Source organism: Strix uralensis, chromosome 2, assembly GCF_047716275.1.
Source record: "Strix uralensis isolate ZFMK-TIS-50842 chromosome 2, bStrUra1, whole genome shotgun sequence".
NCBI classification, from domain to species: Eukaryota; Metazoa; Chordata; class Aves; order Strigiformes; family Strigidae; genus Strix; species Strix uralensis.
In genome coordinates, this window is record NC_133973.1 from 33,929,546 (window position 1) to 33,952,303 (window position 22,758).

Sequence of the window (22,758 nt, forward strand, 5' to 3'; positions counted from 1 at the left end):
AATGTCAAACTAATAGAGGATTCACATGCTTTAGACTTGTGTGTACACATGCATAAAAGCTTCACTTATTTTCAAGGCTGCATTACATCACATTAGTAGTAAAATAACAATTTACTCGTGCTTTTATGTGTTTCCCTTGCATCATTTATCAAGAACCTACTACAGGTCTGATGAATGATAGAAGATCTATTAATCATGGTTCTAGATAATCTTTTTCACTCAAATGTTCCAACTTCTTACACTGGTTTAAAGTGCTAGTGTCCACTGTTTGAGCCATCCACACAGTGAAAATGAATAGCACAGTTGAACAAAAAAAATATTTTTGGTCTCAAATAAGAGCAGGTAAGAAGCCTGCTTTGAAGAAAGAAAACCAGCAGTTCCTTCCCTACTGCTTATTTGCAGATGGTTCATGGTAATGGAGAATGTTGGATAAACAGATTTGATCTGTGCTAGGCATAGGACTGAGGTTAAAAGAGGGGAAGTGAAAGTACACACCATAGGAAGGTCTTGCTGGAAAGATATCAAAGATAACGTTACAGTAACAAGATACATAAAGCGCCTCAAACATCTGAATGACATGATTGTATCAGCTTATGGACTCTAGATCTACTAGGTTTACTGCCTGGTTGCTAAAATGAAGAAAATCAGCTGTGGGCGGAACTCTTACTGTCAATAACATGTCCTTCCCCTCCAGCATCCTTGCCCATTCTGATGGTTTTGCCCGTCTTTCAATTAAATAACAATTTTAAATGTGGAGTAAAGACTTTTAAGTGTACCACAGAGAGCGCTCAGTCTCAATGCAGTCAAAAGCAAAAGGTAAATATAAAGGTGACTATTGGCAGGGGCCAGAGAAGGGAGGACTAATAAAATCCACCAGATTTATTTTTTTACTTTAATTTCGTATGGTTGAAAACCAACAGCAACTGAGTTTGCCTGTACATGTTACTGACATTTGTAATTGGGGCAGGGCAGACAAGATTTGTATGTCAAGACTGCCTCTTCAGAAGTTGCTGATAGGAAATTCTGCTCAAAAAAAGCCCCTGAAGTCACAGGAGCTTCACAGGCCATTTGTGCTGAGGTACAAAAGATCTTTAAATCCTAGTTACAGAATTATTTGAAAATGTACACTAATTTACTTCTCAAATACATTACGTTTCTTTATCTTCCACAGGCTTAGAAATCGGGAAATTGTGTGTCAGAACTGAATGACTTGTCTTTTTCTTGCTTGATTCTTCTGAACTATTTCCATAGAAACTTTGGCTTCATACAATGGGATCGGTTCATCCAGCTGAGGCCTAAAATGGAACAATATGTCAGAAGTGTCTGGTGAACATGCTCAGATCAACAGAAATATTGCAGGACTACTGCTATAGACTTTACTTTCACTATGTAAACTTTACTCCTTAAACAAAATAAAAGTCTTAAAGCTTTGATTGGGTTCACAGAACAAGGGAAGAGCCCTAAAGCAAACAGGAAACAGAAGTTAATTAAAAGATAGTCTTCTTACAGGAGGAAAAAAAAAGAGGTGGTGGTGGTAGAGAGGCTTTTGTTCAACAGCAATACAGTTATCCTGCATTAAGAGAAAGGATCTTCCATTCCCACCGTCTTATGGGAGTCTTTGTATCTAGTGAGGCTGTGACTTCTCAGAGGAGTATTAGACAGACCTATTGTCTTTCACAGCCAACACCATTTCTCAATCAGACACACTGCTGAGCAGCCAGATATATGCTCTTCTTCCACGAAGAAAAGAATGTGCTGCCTCTGTTAAATTTTGACATACAGCACAATCGTGGGGTTTACCAAATTTCCTTGTGCTTAGCCTGCTATATTACAAACAGAAATAGACCATAAACTGTTCCACATAAACTAGGTGAGGCATCTTTTCCTGATTATCCCAATATAAATTTGCAGTACAGTGCTGGCAGAGTTTCCTACTTCTAATGCTGAATTAAAAAAAATAAATAAACTAAAAAAAAAAAAGATCTCTCACCTGAAAATGCCACTTGATAATTTCTCCATTATATCTTCTAAGATGGGTATCTAAGAGGACTGTCAAGGTAACAACATATCTACAGATAAATCTTTCTATAATTGTGTTTGGTGGCAAGAGCCCTGTATTGACACAAAACCAATAGGATCAAGGCAAAATGAAACTTAATCTTAATTCCAATCTTTAGATGAGATTTATGCACTTTTTTATATCTATCAGAAACCTCCTTTCCTGAAATAGTATGCAGAAATGAAATAATGGAAAACAGAATTTTGGAAAATAAAGTAAAAGGGTTATGATTGACAAACGCAGCCTGCACTAGTACAACATTAATCAATCAGAATGGCAATTGCATTTTTTGTGCAGAATGAAGATGACAGACTTTGGTACCAGTTAACTGTCCCTACTATTCATGCAGACATCTGAGGTAAAAATCAAAATAAAGTTGGGAACATAGCAGGGTCTGTAAATTCTTGGGAGCACTGCTGCACATCTGTAAGGGATCTCAGAGTTAATGACTAACATTCATGACAGTGCAACAGATGAGACTGTATTTAGTCTTCATGTGAAACTCAAAAAATATTGTGCCTTCCTTCATTTTAAGAGCAATCTGGTTAATATTTGAAGTTCAAGCCATTTTAAAAAGCAATCACCTTGTGATTTCTTCAGATATTAATGCCATATGCTCAAGAATTTCACAAGATACACGCATCAAAAAAACCCCAAACACCCCCAGATTTTTCCTTTCAACTTTAAAGCCTGTTGTGATAAAACATGCTGCTGTTATTAAAGATACCCCAGGAGATGACAGGAGAAATCTTACTGTTTAGTCAGCTTACTTTTTATGTGGATAACTACTCAGTAAATATTCAACAAAAATGCCAAACTATAAAACGATTCAAGACAGCCTGCATCCCATAAATATTTCCTCAGTGTGCCTAACCTTGCCTAATCCGCTTTGCAGTCAGTGGAGGAGGGGAGGACTTCCTTGCAGTACAGTTAGTCGTTTCACAAATATAATGACTTAATCCTCACCTGCCTCTGCCGTTCTGCTAAACTGCGAAAGTGATTCAGCAGATCTCATAATCTGCAGTGCAGTACAGAACAGGGAGGGTCCTTAAAGCCATAAACAGACAAACCTTCCATCACTTGAAGCGATCCACTCAAAGCTGTCATCATAGTAGAAAGCTCAGAGTCCAGCTGCTTAAGACCAAATGTAGGTAATGCAAATGAGGGAGGCATTCCTCTTCCCACACCCACATCTTTGCTCAATAAATTTTATGTACATAACACGGCAAATAAGAAAAAGGTTACGAAGCCAAAATATTTTAACTTTTACAGTTAAACTGATTGCATTAAGATTTACAGATGATGCATCTACTGTCCAAAAGAAAAAAATAATTCCAAAACGTCATAAAAACTTACAGAATCAAATCTTCAGTTGCTTTGATCCTGAACCAAAATACTGGATTTTTTCCAGAATGTGTGTTTTCTATTTCAGCACTGCTTTTAGTGAAGAATGTAGAGACATATATTCAGAAGGAATGCAGAGACTAGCTGAAAACATGAGTGTATGTTTTATTTTAGTTACACTGTATGCTTAACTGTGCTGACCTTTAGGCCTGTAGTTACATGACAGAGAGGAATAGAATCTATTAGTTGGTTTCTTGGTTATATTTCCATCCACTCATGTTAGCAGTCAGTATTCAAAATGACTGTCAAAAGGATATAGAGATACTTCCCTTGCTGTATATTTGACAAGTTCCATATCTCATCATTCAGAAAGGAGACTGTGGCTCCTTTAAGAAACAAGGAATGGCTATCTGGAGGATCCAACTTAAAAGTGAAGAAAAATGTTATTTAATTACATTTTCCTATACAAAATTAAAGGTTAAATCATTATTTTATATAGATGGTTAAAACAGACAAAAACCACCCCTCCCCCATTCTTAAAACTTTGCAAACTTGTAGTATTTATGGCTTTAAATGATACTTTTCTGTCTTGTCAAACAGTTTAATACTCTGAGCCAAACAAAATAGGTCCTTTAAAATTTGTCAGTACAGCCAAGCTATTAACATAACTTACTACCATCTCAGAGAAAACAGCCCCAAATTGTCCCAAAGGAAAATAAAAACATTTATTATTAATGTTGCATATTTCCCATTTTCTGGATGTGAAAAATTTCTTAAGTGAAAACTGATATTATTTAACAGTGGGGAACCATTCGGCCATGACAGAAGCTCACAGACACATCCACGTATATACTGTGGTACAAGCTAACTGAATTGCACAGTATCTTTACCTGAAGATTTTTTTCTGTTGTTATCCAGTGTCCCCCAACACCAAGAAGAGTAATGATATCATGCTTATGAGGCAGCAACTGTGATTTTGAAGTTGATTCATCTTCAACACTATATAATTTCACTGGGGGGAGGAAGGGGGGGAACAAATTCATTTGAGCTCAGAAGAAAAATTTCAGAATGAAATGTCCATCTCTTCCTGTACTGAAAACCACATATTTTGGGATTCTCTCCAGTCCTATGTCTTCAGAGTTGCAATATATGCATATGAATAAACTCAATGAAAGATGTCTGTCTGGAACAGCACTACAATTAAATGATGCTGTTAGTCACATGAGAACACTGGAGAAAGTAGACGATTTAGGAAATTCAATATATATTTCTTTTAACACATTTCAATGGAACTTAAGAAGTTCTTTAATTATTTCAGCTAAAAAGAATAACTTCGGAGTTTTCAACTATTACAATTGTTTTAGAATACAGGTTGACAGTACTGGTAATTATGGTGTAATTTTTGTATTAAAATAAGGTAGCATAAACGATGTCATGGCTCTACTCTTTAAACACATTCTTTTCTTCTCTGTTTAAATAAAGGACAATTTCAGACAAATTTAGCAGATGACTAACAGTATCAGATGCTTCCACTAGAGGGTGATATGAGGAGATCTTAAAGACATCTGGCTTAAGACGATGTATTGAATAAAGACACATACATAAAACTGCATGGGAACAAGCAACTAAACGTAATCGTTTGTGGTGATGCAGCCTCCATCTATATTACTTGGAAATAATACTAAAAAACCCCAACAAACTAATGGTCGTCTGAAGATCGATTTTCATCAGTTACATACCTCCTGCATCTAGAACAATATCCACTCCCAGGCCACCCGTTTCTTCCAAGCAGCTTTCTGCCACATCTATCTTACCGTTTGACACATCTATCACTCGAGCTAGAAAGAGCAGTACATTTGGTTAACTACAATAAAAATGCAGAGTTTAGATTCAGAGCAGAACAGAAAGTTTCTACTTTCTGAAAGTATTACAAGCAAGTTTGCAGCTAAGTCAAAAAAACTAGCCAATAGGGTTTTTTTCATTTTCCAATACAGTGCAAGATCAACACAAAAAATATGTATTAGCTTAATGCAGAAGTAAAACTCACAAGTCTGTTTAGGCCGAAAAGGATAAAGTCTGCCCCTATAAGTATTAGAAATCCTTCTCTAAGTTCATTCTTTGCTACTCTTCTTTTCCAAAAGCACCTTCAAAAATAGCAAGTTCTGGAGTGACTAGCCATGTTACTGAAGCAAAAGAAGAGTGGCCAAAAGATAAGGAGCCACCTTATTTCACATCTCCCAGCTTTTAAATTTTCTGTCAAATAGCCATAGCAGTTCTTCCCTTACTCTATGTAAAAACCACCACTTCCTGCCAGTCCATTGCAGAGCCCTTCTCTTGCTTCCACATCATAGAAGGAAACAAAAACCTATTCTCCCTGGCACAGAGCCCTGTCTCCCAGTGCAAGTCAGAAGTACGAGGCACTGACTTGACTTTTCTTATGATTCCAGTAAGTCTTTTTAATCTTATTATATCCATCTTTTCCTTGAAATAATACTTAGTAACATTGTTACTTATCTGACAGCATGGATAAACTTCTTACTATATTACTTTCTGCATGATGTTCTTAACCTCCAAATGGCTCTCTGGGTCATTAAATAAGTATTTAGATGGAAGTATTTACATCTCCTCTTAAAATATTTCTGAACTGAAAGTCCCTAATACATTTTCTTCTCACATATCTGTGATATCATATTTATAGATGGTTATAAAGATAAATCACATCATCAGGAATAACTAGGGCAGAGATGTAGCAGCTAAGGTTTTTAAGTTTTGTTTCATAATTATGAGGTAGAACAAACATTTAGAAGCTAAAGAGGACAAAGTCTTCTCAGCAAAATGATAACTGAAATAATGTCAAATAAATTTGGAGGCACATTTCCAAAGCGTAATGGATTAAACTAAAATTTGCAATGTGTACTTACCCACTAAAGGCTGCCGTATACCTTCTTGAATTTAATCACAGAGGTAGGAAGGAAGAAGAAAAATTGCAAGAAACTGGTCATTAAGAAGAATATTAACAAATACTCAGTTAATACTTTGGTGGTTTGGTTTCCCCCCCCCCCCCTTCCAATCAAATCATAAGATACATTCAAATTCTTAGGTCAATCATTCATTTTTTTCACTGAAGTCAAATTATCTGGCTGAAGAGAACACATATGGTCATAATTTAATAAAGATGTCACATTAATTTAATAATGATAGTCACATTCCCTGTATGCAAATAAACCCCCATAATATCCTTTTGTTACTAGTTTCTTCAGTCAAGAAGTTAAAAGGTTTTTCTTAACATGGCAATTTGACATGGTATAAAGTTTCTGCAAATAGTTTCACTTTTTGAGAATAATTCTGATTTAACAGACTCAAAGCCTGACTGTCAGAAAGGAAGGCAGTAGTTTAATCAGTTTGACTATTTTCTGATTTCTGCTTAGCAAAAATTTCCAGTTTTGTCACGTAACTCAATACAATAGTTCAAACAGTACTCATCAAAATCCTGTTCAACTTCCTTCCTAGTAAAATGCTGTAACAATTTATCTCCACTGTGGAAAAGTCTGAGCAACACGTTTTACTATAATTTTCCATCATCCTTTGTCATTTATGCAAAATTTCTCACAAAACATTTGTAAATTAGTTCAGTTTCTTCTGTGATTTGCACAACTTTTAAAGTAACATTCTGACTCAAAAAAGGCTTCAGTTTCTCTCTTCTTTCACTATTGGTGAGAAGTAGAAATATCAGTATTTCCTCAACTTGCTATCAGAGTTTACTTTCACCCAGTAAATTCAGCTACAGAGTTTCAAAACTGTCACACGAAAGATCTGCTACTTGGTTTATTGAACATGCTCAAGAGAGCAATGAAAGCACTGATGAGTTCCTACCAGAAAGGTATCCACTGAAAGCTCAATACTGTTTTTTAAAGAAAAAAACCCAACAAACCAAACAAAAAAAAGGGGGTAGCCTAGGAAACAGAAGAAATATATATGTGTGCATATATATTTTTTCTTCTGTTCTCTAACAAACTCATCACATTATTAATATAATGTTCTGTCTCTAGTCTGAAACATGGGCATTAAAATGTCAAAATTTTATAAACCCCTCCTTCTTACTATTATTATATTTACTCCAGACATTACTGAAAACATGCAGGACCCCATCCTGTTGGTCTAAATATGAATCTTTAAACATTAACAGGAACTTCTACTGCAGGCACTGGAATCATAAAAAAAAAACAGCCACCCAAAACCAAACCCAAACAAAAAAAAGCCCCAAACCCCAAAACATAAAAACAGTGGCTTTTTGCTTTTATGCTCAAGCTATTTCTCTTTTTAATGCTGCATCCAGGTTATCTCTCTTTATTTGAAGTTGAAATTAAAATTTTTCCCCCAATGTTTACATTCCACAAATGTTTGCAAAACTGCTAAACTCCTATTGTTCTAAAACAAGCACATACATGAGCAATATAAGCAATGGCCTTTTCACAGCAAGAGATGGTTATTTCAGCCATTTTATGAAGCAGCTAGTTATGCTACACACTGATAACACAAACTGCTGCTCATTGACAACTGATAAGACTCTTGCTAAAAACTAAAGAAAAAAACCCACTAAACAAGCACAAAACTGAAAAACCCTCCACCCACAGACATTAGAAGTCAACGTAGATATAGCTAGCTATGCTTGGGTTGCTTAGAGCATTTATTTTATATTAACATTCATATAACTCAAAAATGCCAGCAAAAAGCAAATATGCCAAGCAACTTGAAGTCATATTCATATGTGCTGACAGGACATAAAATAATTAAAATTAGTCCTTTCTTAGCTAATGAAGTTTTCATATCATTAGCAAAATATACCCACAAAATATTACAAAGCGAAGTTTTAGGTCTCTTGTATTTACTCTTTCACCCTGTAACAGCTGACATAACAAACCTCTACATAACAACATTCACAAAAATGCTTTATGTTCTGATGTCTGTAATGTCTACTGTTACAGCAAAAAAGACTTCTGAAATAAGGAAAGGAAAAAATAGCCTTTTTTGCAAAGTTGCAAAAAAAAAAAAAAAAAAAAAGAGGTAATATAAAAATCTAGAGAAATGAGTCTGCTAGGTCTTAGAAGAAATGATGACATTCCCAGCACAAAACTTTGCAGTTCCCTGTTGAAGATCGTTAAGGTCAGACAGTAAAAATGTCTTTCTCCCTGCTCTTGTGTAATAACCTCTGCACAGCACTCCACTTCCTGCTGCATTATCAGCACTCCAAAGCCACTACTGGAAGAGCTAAATACTCACTTGGTAGGCTGGAAGTGAATCACTCCCCAACACTGCAGATGTGTGTGAACGTGCAGCCCCAGAATGCACATGCACACTGTGTTGTCTCTGTGCTTCCACTGCCAGTTCTGTTCTCAGGAGCCAGAAAGGAATTAAAATTGACAAGAACTCTGTTCTCTGTGTCTAAAGAGCGGTTCTCTGGCTTATTTCATCCCTCTGCTAGCTTACTATTCTTGAGCCAGCAGGGAGAACACAAGGACAATACTATGTGCACCTGCATATCAGCAATGCCTGGTTTTAGTGAGTCACTAAGAACAAGAGAGGAGATTTGAAAACCGCTCCAATTCTCCATTTGGAAAGCCAAGATTGCTAACAATATTACTATGCAAAACAACAAAGGAGAAAGGAGTCAGAGTCAGGGACAGTTAACCTTGACATTATCTTTTTAATCAGATCTCATCTTAACCCATATATATTTTGATTGATGTGACTGTAATATACGTAGATATGATAACTGACTACACAATGCTTTCCCCCACAAAAACATTCTTACAAGAGACACAGCTACTCTTAGGTACACTTCTTTGAATGACAACAAAAATCATACGCTGAAAAATAAATCTGATTATACTGTGGCAGTCTGTGCATTTTGAAGAGGAAATATCAGACACTTGTTTTAACCCTTTGTTCACTGTACAGCAAAGTTCATGGACTGCAATCAAACTGGACTTCGCAATGCCATCTTTTGTTTTAAAACTCTGAATAAAGAAATATTCTACTTTCTTCCACACTGCAGCATCAAAATAAGAAGTAGTTTGACCAGGAAAGATGCTAATAGCTTCTACAGAATTTTCCTATGGTCCAAACATCACTGTTACTTTGGGGGAAAAACCCCCAAAAACTTAAGTGTCAAAGAGAAGAAATGGAAGAAGTCACAGATGACTGCAAGTATTATGTCTAATGCAAAGTTCATTTAGAAAATAGGAAAATGCAGCCTTTGAACACCCAGCTACAGTTATGACAGTACTTGATACGGAGCTGCCACACAGCTTGATAAAATACTATTAGAATTAATTTGAGTCTGATGAATACTCATCAAGTATATGATTAGATCTGAACTCTGGCTCAGGTACCTAGGTTACATACTGTGATACTGGTGATTTAGCAATGTCGCCTTCTTGTTCACAAGCAACAACTTTATAAAATGAAAAGACTTCCAGATTAGTTAGCCCAAAAAACCAGCCAGCACTCAAGCACTATTGTGTGAGATGGAAAGTATTGAGAGACAGTCATTACAATTTAAATGAAGAATGAAAATACCATTAAATACACCTAAACCAGAAGTTAAATACCTATGGAGTACAGAATAAATTTTAAAACTATTTAATTAGGCTATTTATAAATTTGTGTTTGTTTTCAGCCACTGAAATGAGTTTCTAGACCAAAAAAAAAAAAAATTTTGAGACATTCTATAGCATAAACTTTAGCACTGAAGAATATGACTTACCTACAGGAGGTCTAAGCCTCTCCAGGTACTGCTTATCTTCAAGACAGTATGCAGTAGATATTACTTTAGCTCCTCTATGTTGTGCTAACTGAATAGCTATTGTACCAAATGGCTGCAGAAGAAAAAAGGTAGATGAATTTATTTACAGCAACAATTTTATGCTGTTTAAGAAAGATTATATTGCAAAGGACATTCAGAAGTCAGGAGAGTATTCAGAAATATATTTACTCCTGAAGTAAGTTCATCTGAACCAAGAATTCGAATATTCACAGATATGCGTCTGTTCTAAGTGAGGCCAAAAAAGTCTTTGCACTGACTGGGAAGCTCTGAACAAACTTTTAGTAAATACCTAGTTCTCTTCAACAAAATAGCTCAGATTCTACTTTAGGTAACACAAGTACCATAACTGCAATTGTAACTTGTGGCTTTGGGCTTGCTTGCTTGTTGAAGGAAGAAGTGCTACCAAGGAAAAAGCCCCAGCCACATTTACATTAACGAATCTTGGCTGAGGCAAGCTCCACATCTTCATTAGCAATAAAGATTGCAGTAATGCAAATTAAATTATTTATATCTAAGAGAAGTTAAAAAGCAGTGGTGGGAAAGGAATAAATTAAGGCATTTTCCTCCAGTTATACCTGAGGGCTTAGGGTAAAATTATGTCAACGTAAAACACCAGAAAAGAACTACCTCTCTTCACTACCCACACAACGTGTAAAGGACTGTATTCTTGGCTCAGTATCTTATGTGGGAGAGCCTTTCCTATTAATCCATTAAGTTAAGGGAGCTGCCAGGAGTAAGATACAAGGCTTTATATGTTTAGTATGTTGTAAGAAATCCAATCATTCTGGTGATAAGGCAGTTACTTATGGCAGAGGTAATCTCTCTGTTCTGAAATTGTTATTATTGCACAGTTGTTACCTACACTTGCTCCATCCATTACAAGGACAGTTTTTCCAGGAGAGGCTTGGGAAAGGTAGTGTAAAGCTGTGTATGCTCGGACACCATCACGAACAGTCCCGGCTGCTTCAACCCAACAAACTTTTTCTGGTTTACGAACTAAGTTTGGGGAAACAAACAAACAAACAAAGCAGGTGGGAAAAAAAAAAAAGCAGCACGTCCCTGACATTTCACTCAGAACTATTTTTTGGACTTCATCAATTTCTGAAACATGAAACAAAATTATACAAGTCAAATCATCTACAGGTATAATTACGACCTATTTCACAAAGGCAGTATTCCGATGTTGTGGCTTATGGCAGTGTTTGGTCAGGTAAGTGGAGTCAAAGTGGAAAAGCAATTATTATTCCAAGAATAATCAGTTTGCTTCTGCAGCACTCGTGTGAGCAAGTTCAAATACAAATACAGTATTTAAACAGAGAAAAAGAGACACACTTCCTACCATAACCTCCCAACAGAAATGATCTGAGGAGGTGTCGTCTTCTTGTCACAAAGACAATTCTGACACAGACAATATACAATGCGAGTTCCAACCCATGAGTTCCTAATTCTCTTTATAGGTTAGAATCTTCTACTTCATAGTCCATTTGTATAAACAGCTTCTGGAGGCTATAACACATTTTAAGAGAGATAAAGGTCAGGATGACATTATTTGTCATCTCTGTTTTCTCTTGTCCCTACCTACAAGACGCTCAAGTTTTCCCATTCTATCCACATGATTAAAAGCCTGGGCAGGTAACGTTAATGAAGTACTCTGTTAACTAGAAATCACGAGTTCAACCACCATTTTTAATGTAAGAAATTTACATGATTTAGCAGAGACCTTGATACTCAGCTAGAAAATCATCATGGCCCAGCTGAGAGTCTAGCATAGAACTGAAGTAAGCAAGTGCAATCCTCTTGAGGCACACTAGGAAGGAAAAAGACTGGAAAAGTTTGGTCTGTCCCTTTAAGCATAAGAAATTGACAGTTTAACCTGAATCAGAGAAGCTATAAAACAACATAAGCAATGCGATCACCTGGGATCATTTATCAGTGTGCTGGAAAAGAATTCTAGGGATCATCACTTTGTGTGCCAGTTCATACCACTTAGCACAAAGGAAGCTGCTGAAGGTAATTTAAAGTCAGAAATATTTTCTGCCTATACTTACTGTAAATAGTGATAAGGCAGCACAGACCTCTAGATTTCATTTTGCTTGATTTATACTTTTAAGTGTTAGAAAGAATAAAGCTTATTTTTTCATCTCCATGAGTCCATGACTTATTTTGCAAAAACTGTCATAGCTAGTCAGGAAGATTTCATCTTCAAACAAGTCAACATAAATAATACTTGTTTACCTCTCATATATATTAAAAAAAACACGGAGAGGATATTTTACAATATTTTATGCAATAAAAGTAGGGATTTGGTTTTAGTATGAACAACTTTAAGGGAGTCATCTCGTAACTACATAGATTGAATTCATGGACAGTCACAGAAACACAAAACAAACTAATCTGAGCAAAAGAGTAACTTGTTCAAACTAACACAACAAACTGTTGAGAGAAGATTCACAAAGATTCCCAAATTTAGTATTCTGTGTGTTAAAGCACTCTATGCCCAGAAGGGGGAAACTGGAAACTCACAAACTCACAATAATTTAAAAAGAATGCTTCAATAATTGGTTTTCCCCAATCCTCATTCCCTGAAAACTCCTTTCTCCAGCTTTCTAGTGTGCTAATTTCATCCCATCTGTTAGTCTGGTCACAAGTGATACTCCTGGATTGAGTCAAAGTGAGGAAAAAAGCAAATTTCTAATTTAATTTTGGGACAGATGATGTGAGGAAAAAGTAGAAAGAAAATGAAGCAACAAAAAGGGAAGTTAGAAGGAAAGGAAAAAAAAAAAAGAGTCAGCTTGTGTGGTTTAGGCAAAACATTAACCCATTAAATGATAACAGCAAAGAAAAAGCCCTTGAGAGTACATAGTATTCAAAGCTTCTATGAACAGGTGCAGTAGACAGAATGTTCAGAATGTCTGAATGTTGCTATACAGAACAAGGTTGCCCAGAGAACCAAGTTAATTTGCTCCCTAGCAGAAAAGCTAAAGTGAAGTACAAAGATGCAGTAAATATAAATATTAGCAAAATATATGAACTACGTACCCAAATAATGCTCATGAACTAGAACAACTTCACAAAGACCAGACTCCTCAGAATCCAGGGGCAAAATTCCTGAAAAAAAATTGAACGTAGACCTTTAATTTCAAACAAGCATATGTTATAACCAAAACAAGCTCCTTATGAAATTGCTAGTCCCACTCAGTCTGTGGTTCCATTGCCCTCTTGTCAGGTTTGTGACAGGTTAAGAAAACTTGGCAAGGTAACAGCCTGTAATCTCTATGGGCACAGTGCACAAGATGGTTCCAGAGGAGCTCCAAACAGCATTTTGGGGTTGGGGAAAGAAAGAATAGGGACACTGCTGAGTGCTTTTTTGCTACTGGCATGTTTAATTTTTGTCAGGTCATGTCTGAACTAATTTCACACTGCTCTCACTCTGAGTGCTCCTGTTTCTACTCTTGGCAATGGCTAACAAAGAAGAAAATTGAGCTTTCATACTGCAGACAGGCACACACCAAGCCACACTACAGATACTGCTACTCTTCCATCCTGATGCTTGTACATGTGTTGTTAACAAAGGCAGCAAAAAAAAAGGACAGAAAGAAGCAGAGGAAGAACAAGCAAGAATGCGTGAGTTTAAGTTTAAGAAGTTGGAACAGAGAAGAAGAACTGAAGGAAAAAAAAAAATCACCCATGGAAGACAGAGAAAGCAAACAGAACAGGCAGAAAAAAAAAAAAAAAAAAAAAAAGAAATCCATCCTGCTCATAACAGTGCTTTTTTCCTCTGCTGGCCAAAGAAGGAGATTCATGAGCAGTAGGTTCTGGCATCCGATCAGTCTTCTGAATATATGTACCCTCTATCCTCAGTAAAACAGTATTTTCTTCCTACTCCCACCCAAATCTTACACTCCATTTAGACCAAAGCAAGGGCTTTGGCTTAAAATCCTCAGCAAATCTGGCTGCTATTTTCAGTCTTTCACAATTCGCATTTAAAAATGGTTACCCTATAGCACTTGTATACCTCTGCGGACCTCTCAAGGGTTTATCTATAGAATAATAAGTCTAAAGTAGCTATTTCCTAATTGCACAATAGCTTCTGTAGATAACGCAAGAAGGGCAAGAATCTCGGAACAAAACACACTTTCTTACAACATCACTATCAATTCTGTCTTACTTTCATAACTTCAGTCATCCTCTAATCCTTTCATTTAGCATACAAAATATAAACACGTATGAAAGAATGTCCCTAGAAGTATGTCTTCTATCCTAAAGCATCATTCAGATTTTGATGATTAATACAATATCATACGTCAAATATTAAGAAAAATTTCCCTATAGTAAACTAAAATAGCCTTGGCACCTAAACCAGTTTGCATTCTAACATCTTACTATAGAAAGGGCAAAACACAGAATGAATAATGCATGAAGACATTCCTTTTCTTGACAGATGCAAAAGTTCAGGAACAAGTCACATTATCTCCTAATACTCAAGACAGCCTCCAAGGAGCCATTATACATTGCTGTCAACTCACATTGATTTCAGGCTCTCTAAAACCATTCACAAAAACATAACCTTTATACTAAGGGAAAGACATATGGCATCTTAAAGAACCGTGCCCCTTAATATACCTCATAATGCTTAGAGAAGTTCCAACATGAAGTATAGACCTTTATTTTATGTATGCTATACACATCAAGCATTTGACACAAGTACAAAATTGGATTTTTCACCTTACTTGTCAGAAATACTCCACACCGCGTAGGGCATTTGTGCATTGATTATTTACGTATTCAGTAACAAGGCATATGGAAGAACCAACACGCAAACTGGCTAACCACCAGGAAATCTGAGCAAGTACATTTATATCTAGGTTCATGTCTCCCAAGTATCTGTGGCCAATTTAACTCTCAGAATATTTTTCCCTGCAGTTATTTTAGTGAGGAACATGGTATAATTGATTGCTAAGAGCAACAAATAAAACTGACTGTAACTTTGAAAAGAAGTCAAGAATGTATCTTAGAACAAAAGATTTTGGGCTGGTCTGAGGTTTTACTACTGTATTTTTCTTAACCAAACAAATGGTTATGTAGAAGAGAATACATTATATAGACAAAGAAATCTCATCTGGAGATTGAAGAAGGATCAGAAAAACTTTAAAAGTGAGGAACAATTCTTGGTATGATTTTAGGAATAGATTAATGATTTAACACACCAAGTACTTCCAGTGAGCGCAGTACTATTCTTACATGAAAAAGAGTAGATTTATAAATAAGGACCATATTAGCATATTATTACTGTTAAAGTCAGTAAAGAGTATATACCAGGACGATACTCTTCGATAGAAGGACAGGCTTTTTTGTGAAATTCAAGTAGAAATATTTTCCTGACAATTGTGTATTTTGGGACAGTTTGATGTTATTAAACACACAGGTAACCAAACCATTTGGCAATAGCTCATTTTCTTTTAAATCTGCTCATTCATTAGCTATGTATAAACTCACAGCAATAGTAACTGTGAAGTGTGCTTGTTAGGAAAGATTTACCACAATAGAAACATTTCACTCCTATCTTTTGTCTTTATAGCATCTATATTGGATGCATAAGGTTCAACAGCTGTTTGAAAGGGAATGCTATGAGATTTCAGTATTTAAAGAAGTTTTATTTATTTTAGGGCTAAAAATATTTAATGCTGTTTTCTTCATCTTCCTATTTTCATACATGTAATTCTGACTCTTCTGTATCTGCATTTACAAATAAAAAACGCAGACAGCAGAAGTCTAAGGACAAAGTGAATCTGCTTCTTTCATGACTCAAGTAGAGACTCCATTCCCTTAAGGTCAGATTTACTCTGAAGCAGCTCAGCTGATTCAAACTACTTATTCTATGTTTGAATTAACAAGAATGGAATGAAGTCCTAATTCACAAAAAACCCCAACCCTCCCACTTAGAACATCACTTCGACCTCTCAAGGTCCACTGAATATTTTCAGAGGGTTCTTCTTCCTTAATTACTTACTGAAACTGTATTCCTTCAGCTACAACAGAAGGCAATTGAAACACAAATACTATTTTAAAATATTCAACAGATGCAGCATGTCAGAAAGATATTTAAAATGAGCAATACTGTTCACAATAGTGATACTCTTCATAGTTCAAAGTTAATTCATATGCAAGACCAGAAAATGCCTGGCCATAACTGTTCTACTTTACCAAACAAAACAAAGCCACTTCTGTACCCCATAAAATGGAATATTAATTCCCAACTGTAAGGATTACACCTTTTGTGGTGAATAAATACTAATAATCACACCGCTTATTCCATTAGATTTAAGCTAATGACATGAAAGGTCTACCAAAGTTTTACCAGGAAAAGTCCCAAATACTGTCTGTGTGGTTTTTCACCTGGAAGTCTGTTTCAAACAATGAACAAAAAAAGTACAATGATTACCCCTTGCCTTTCTGATGGGCTTCTGATGATAATGTCATAGTAGGATCATAAAGCATGGATTCCCTGTGGTTAAGTTAGGGGGGAAACAGGTCCACTTTCAAGAACTTTAATGTGCAGTAAAAATGAAGATTCTGGAAAACGAGCAACTTGGATCAGTGTGTCTTTTTAAATGTGGCCTTGTATTTACCAAAATACCTGAGTAGGTGCATTGCGTTTGGCAACTCAGAAAATCCAGCAGAACTGGTGAACCTACTTGCATGTTTAAGTTAGAACAACTCTTGATCTCTTTACTCAAACAGGAATTGATGTGACTTAGAAGAAACTGAACAGTCCTCAGTATGCTTGAAGAAGAGATTTATCACTAACAGTTAAAAGTGTATTTTTATATCATCCTCAAGAAGGCAGGAAATATAAGCCTAGACTTTGTATCATCCACAGAAATCAAGAGATACATATTAATTACATCAAGATGGTGTTACAAATACAAAGAATTATGTATGTATTCAGATGGGTGCCTTTAGAACACTCACCCCACATGGCAAGTTGGACCCAGGTGTATATCCTTAAAGATTTGGTGAATGCAGTAGAACTACGACAAATTACTTTAGCTGGGGACCTAAACTTCCATTCTTATAAGCAAAAAACTTCCCTAAGAGAACAATTTTGGAATAGAATTCTCATTTATAAGAGTTTGTTCATGTGACACCAGTTGAATCTTTGAAAATATGTCTAATTGTAGCTCTAGCAATGATTATAACCTCAGCCATTCATTACAAAAAGATTATTGTGTTAGTTGATAAGGCAAACAAGCATTAACTTACCCACCACTTCATCATCTGGCTGAAAAAAGGTCACCTTTCTTCCAACTCATGAAGAATATATGAAAAGGAGGAAAGAAAGGTATGAAGATAAATATTTATAGCTGAAATCAAACGTGTATTTGAAAGCACTGTTTATCACTAGGTCACAAACCCAAAAATATACCCTGCTAGTGAAAAAAAAAATTTCTATTAAATATGCACATACCAAACCTAAATGTTTAATTCACTAAACTTTGGCATCCCATCCACAGTTACATGCATGTACACACACGTATGTGTGCTTGAAAGATCCAGCCTTTAAACTACACATCAAAGGTGGACATGTCACAGAAACACTGCCGAAATTCCTGAATGTTATTTTGTCTTCACTATTCCAACAAATTATTTGTAAAAATAAATTTAAGATTGTTATAGCATGTGCAGGTAACAGGTTAAGATCTCAGTATATTTTATTTAGAAATCCACCATGCAATTTCTTTTTTTAAAACTCTGAACAAATACACAGGAATTACAGTTCAGTTCCCTTTTTTACTTTCATTTCAGTATCATTATTGACTAAGGGGAAGCCTCATTAAGAGACCAAGTAGTTCCTACTATTAAAGGTGTACCATACAAACAGTAATTATTTGTTCTGGATTACCAGAGCTTAATTCTTGCTCCATACCCTCACAAGACAATTATACTAACTTACCTTCCAACACAACTCCAGAAATTTCTCGACCAACAGGTAGAAGCTCCTTCTCCAGTTTAATTTCTGATAGAAGCTAAATTAAAATAATGGTTACAACATTCTTACTAAGGCTGAAAATCTGCATATTTGTTATCATCTTACGGTGTTTGATATTCACAGTAAAAAAGTTGGGCCATTACCAAAATGTTATCTGGGGGAAAAAAGTACACACATTCCTCATTTAATATTAAAACCTTTGCACTGATTTTCTGTATTTAAATTTAGAAGCATATAAAAAAATAAAACCAGAGCATTATTAACAGGCAAGCCAAACTGTGACTTAAAGTCAGTATGCAGAGGATGATAAAAGGGATTTACTGTAAGAGAACTCACAAATGACAACTGATCTTTCTCCATAAATTAGAAACCAAATTACAGGTGCTTTTTATTTAAAGAGATATGCAAGTATACCACATCAATCCTGTGCCCTTTCTCAGCAGTAAAGCCATATCCTCAGATGGCATAAATGGAATTGTGCCAAGTACCAGCTAAGGCCCTGGCTTAGATCTTCAACGGAAACTGTAAACACCTCTAGCTTTTATTAAAAAAATAAGCAAATACCTTTGTATCTATCCAGCTCAGTGCACAGGCTCTAACTTGTACTTTTACATCATTGTCTCTCGTAGGAGGAAGGTTTTCCTAGGACAAATTTACAGATGTTACATTATACAATGCAGCATGAACATGCTAGTAGGATGCTCTCAAGCTCTTGAAAGCACTTTTCCACAGAGTCTTTGTTTTAGATTGTTTTGTAGTCAGAACAAGAGTTTTTTTTTTTTCAATGAGATGGGAACCAATATCACAATGGATTTACACCACCATTTTGAGTACATGTATATTACTATTACAAACTGACCACTAGACCTTACCAAACTTCAACAGACACTGACTTTTTCTGGTTTTTTTTCTGCAAATTAAATATCACACCCTTATCTGAAACAATTTTAGTATGTAATTACCCCCCTAGTGTCTAACAAATAGAAGAAAGCAGATCTTTAATATAAAAACTATATTGCAAGAGTGATGGTGAATTTTAAGAGCATTTTGTCATGAATGTGACATACTGTACCAACAAACTTACTGAGGTAAATATTCAAGTAGTCCAGATGATGTCAAAGGAACAGCATTGATAAGAACCAGTGTTAAGTCCACAAATGACGACTACCTCACATACGAAAGTGTTCTACTAATGAAGTCTCCCCTTACTATTTCAACTTTTGGGTTTGAGATTGATACCTGAAATGATTTTAAGTAGTTGAGTACTGCTACTTTGAAGTATTTAATTAGCTGAGTTGTGACATGCTGACTCCACTCAGCTGTTGAAGAGCTACCTAAGGTATTGGCAAAAATCATGTATTTTCATGTTATACTGTAGTCCACAGTGTAGATGTCTATTGGAAATGAAAGTTGAATACTTAACAGAAAGTCATGAGAGAGCTTTGTTTCTACTTCTGAAGCTAAGATATATTCTTAAGTGTTTAAGCTTTCTTTGATTTTTTTTTTAAACTCTTCCCAAGAAACAGCTGTTGCTTTTCTCCTAGGCTTAGCAACATGAACAGTAACCTCTGTCCAAGGAATATTTGAGCTGAACTTTTTCTCACCCCAGCTGAGTTAAACATATGCTGTTCCTTTAAAATTGCAAGGCATTTTGCCAGTCAGACTGACCTCCTTCTCCTCAAACAAACCAAAGTGGTTCTCACTCTTCATTCCACAAAACAGAAAAGCCATTAAACTGTTGAACTATATGAATACTGCATCTCTGGGTTTTTTTTTTTTTTTAAGTTGGAATCTAAGGGATTTATGTAATTTATGTAAGTTTAAGATTATACTATCTTTTGGAATTATCCTTTTGGTATGCATAGCTCAATGAACCTAAGTACTGCTACTATGCACATAATAAAATTGCTTTTCTTTATAAAATAATACAAGCTTTAAGAACAGAAAGAGACAATGAAATGTTTGTGCTGTTAACTGGTTCCTGCCTTCATAATTTAAATGTCATTATTAGGACATCTGTGTTGGGAGCTAGCAATCATGAAGCCATCACAATGATGTGAACTAATTTGTAACAAATTACTAGTTTGCACCAGGATAAGTAAACTGATCCACCTCACCTTGTAGCTGCATGACTCCTAAAACCATTACAAGGAGAGAACAAAAATGTGCTGCTGAAAGGTAAACAAACCTTTTCAGCAAAAGCACAATTTCACAATCAGTTTAATTAGATCTAAGACTGCTCCATGAATATGCACCTTGGCTGTATCAAAACCACCCATCCCATTGCATCCTTCTCTTCAGACAGTTCGTCAGATGTGCTTCACTACTGGGACTTTGCAACTGCTCAAGCAAGATTCTCTCACCAGAACTATATTGTTGCATTTTGATATATGGCTTATAGGTATATTCAGGTATCTATATTACACAGGTATACAATAGGCATCTATAGTAATTTATTTTGTACCTATAAGAGATTTAAGAACACAGGTTTCACATCCTCAGAACCATGTAAGCATTTTTCTCCTATTCAGACACTCACGCTGCATCAATATACACTCACTGACACCCTATTTTAGCCTTATGCCACAAGCTCATGTGTACACACTTATCCAATTAATGTTTACCTCAAACTGACAAAGACTCTTTAGCACAAGTTTCAGCTAAATTTGACAGAAAAATAGTTGTCTTCTTGTTGTTCCTTTAAGTTGTAGGAAAATAGGTAGCTAGACAAAGGAGACTTATCAATGCCTCTGAGAGAAAGGCTGCATTGTGATCTCAATCCTCACTAAGAGCAAAGAACTCACAAGAGGAAAGAAAATAACAGTAGGCACATTCCAAACATGATAAATTTATACTTTTTCAGTGACCAGAAAATCCAACCAGGAGATGTGAATCCACATAAAAGCCACAGGTCATTTGTTGCATCTGCAAAACCTGTTTTTAAAATATGGACACCAAAACCGTGCAGAAAAATCTAGCACTGTTCTTGCCTAGTGCAACATAATGATGGTAAAATACACCTCCTCTACTTTCATTTACCTGCCTGTGTATGCAAGGATTACACCAGTTCTTTTTTAAGTCTACAAAAGAGTTAGGTGTTTCAATTCCCTTGTGGCATTCAGCCACACTCTCTTCTTCCACTGAATGATTAATAGTGCTATTATGATCGGAACTCACTCTTTCCTGGAAGACAAATGTCATTTCCTCGCCAGGTGAACTCTGCTGACAATACAAGGCCTTCATAGTGATCTGAAAAGAGACACAGCAACCCAACTGTAATATATGCAATATCTATAATCAAGTAACTAAAGCTTTATGTTACTTCATAAGCAGAACAGCGATTGTTTGCAAGCAACACATGGCCTGCAAGTCCTTCCAATACCTAAGTTCTAAAAAAGATCAACAGATAAGGCAAGATACAGTGTTACCTGCAATAGGTTACATTGGTATTGTTGACCATAACATAGCAAATCCTAGGGACTGAGGATGTACAGCAAAAGGCAATGAATGATACACGTGATTTACTGACTGGTGGTCTAATGCTTGCCACCCAGGCTGGAAGGCACGCAGTTTGACTAGCTCAAAGGCAGCACAAAGGGCAGGAATACAAGGAACCTTACACAGGACTTCACTAAAAATCATAACTTGGGTTTTTGGTCTCCTCTCCCAACTTGGTGTATGTTGTCCTCAACAAACAAGAGCCTTTTATAGAGGAAAAAGAAAAAAAGAGGTCTCTTCAAGTTACAAGAAAAAGAAAAGCACAGAGAGGCAGAAAACCACGCTGCCATTATACTGCTTCTGGCAGCCAGCTCTACCACCTCAGGGGACGCCCTGTTGAAGGGACCGCCCTGAGGCACATCGCCCTTCAGAAAGGCCGAGCAGCGCCGCAGCCGAGGCCCGGCACCACCGCGACCAGTGCCACAGGGAGCCCCGAGCTCGACGGTGCCGGGCCCCTTCGCCCGGCTCTCAGCGCGCTGCGGCCGCAGCACCCCCACGTTGCCCAAAGGCAGCTGCCACGCTGCGCCCGCTTCCCTTAATGCCACCGGCCCCGCCGCTGCTGTTATTCCGGTGCTTTACCGCACCGGAGAGCAGCGCGGCGCGGGGGGAAGAGACCAGTGCCTCACCAGCGCCCGCCGCCGCGGCAGCTCCTCAGCGCCCGCCAAGGGCCAGACGCGGAGACACCTCAGGGGAGACGACGCCAAACGGAAGGGCTCCAACCCCACCCGAGGCACCCAAGCTCCTTCGCCCCGGGGAGCGCCGTCACCCCACCACCGGCGGTTGCCATGACAAACCGTTACTTCCGCCGCGCTCCCACCTCAGCGCCCTCCGGCGAGCAGAGGCACAAACACCGCCTCTAGCCCCGGCGCCCAGGGGTGCCCCACGCGGGCTCATGATTGGCCACGGAGGCCGCCACTCGGCATAAAAGCGGAGGCAGGATTGGCTAGGACGGCTGCCGCTCGCTACGAGCGAGGGAGGCGGGAGCAGGCACCGCCCCCAGCGGCGCGCAAGACTACGCGGCCCAGCAGGCTGCGCGGCGGC

The 22,758-nt window shown here is 37.1% G+C and overlaps 1 protein-coding gene across 6 annotated transcripts; it reads right to left on the bottom strand.

Moving 5' to 3' along the window:
* Positions 1 to 874: 874 nt before the first annotated feature.
* CRYZL1 (crystallin zeta like 1) lies at positions 875 to 22,590 on the bottom strand. Of its 6 annotated transcripts, none has more exons than XM_074858257.1 (14): positions 22,512 to 22,590; positions 21,397 to 21,468; positions 18,784 to 18,861; positions 18,184 to 18,256; positions 17,493 to 17,537; positions 13,269 to 13,337; positions 11,092 to 11,225; positions 10,170 to 10,281; positions 6,325 to 6,345; positions 5,143 to 5,241; positions 4,294 to 4,415; positions 3,721 to 3,826; positions 1,991 to 2,036; positions 875 to 1,295 (listed from the first exon to the last, which is right to left on the bottom strand). In XM_074858257.1, the coding sequence occupies exons 2-14, from the start codon at positions 21,460 to 21,462 to the stop codon at positions 1,196 to 1,198; spliced, it is 1,071 nt and encodes a 356-aa protein (XP_074714358.1). In that variant the 5' UTR covers positions 21,463 to 21,468; positions 22,512 to 22,590; the 3' UTR covers positions 875 to 1,195. The 6 variants fall into 6 exon arrangements, with proteins under 6 accessions (XP_074714358.1, XP_074714354.1, XP_074714359.1 ...); XM_074858253.1 differs by having other exon boundaries at positions 6,325 to 6,348; XM_074858258.1 differs by having other exon boundaries at positions 1,991 to 2,037; positions 3,718 to 3,826; positions 6,325 to 6,348.
* Positions 22,591 to 22,758: the final 168 nt, after the last annotated feature.

What these genes read in the sequence shown, in the direction of transcription:
- CRYZL1 (XM_074858253.1), bottom strand. Translation starts at nt 21,462, where the DNA reads ATGAAGGCCTTGTATTGTCAGCAGAGTTCACCTGGCGAGGAAATGACA. An exon ending in TATTGTTCTAGATGCAGGAG is followed by an intron (nt 4,416 to 5,142) that starts GTATGTAACTGA and finishes TCCTCCCCCCAG; the next exon opens with TGAAATTATATAGTGTTGAA. An exon ending in CAACAGAAAAAAATCTTCAG is followed by an intron (nt 3,827 to 4,293) that starts GTAAAGATACTG and finishes TTCACTTTTAAG; the next exon opens with TTGGATCCTCCAGATAGCCA.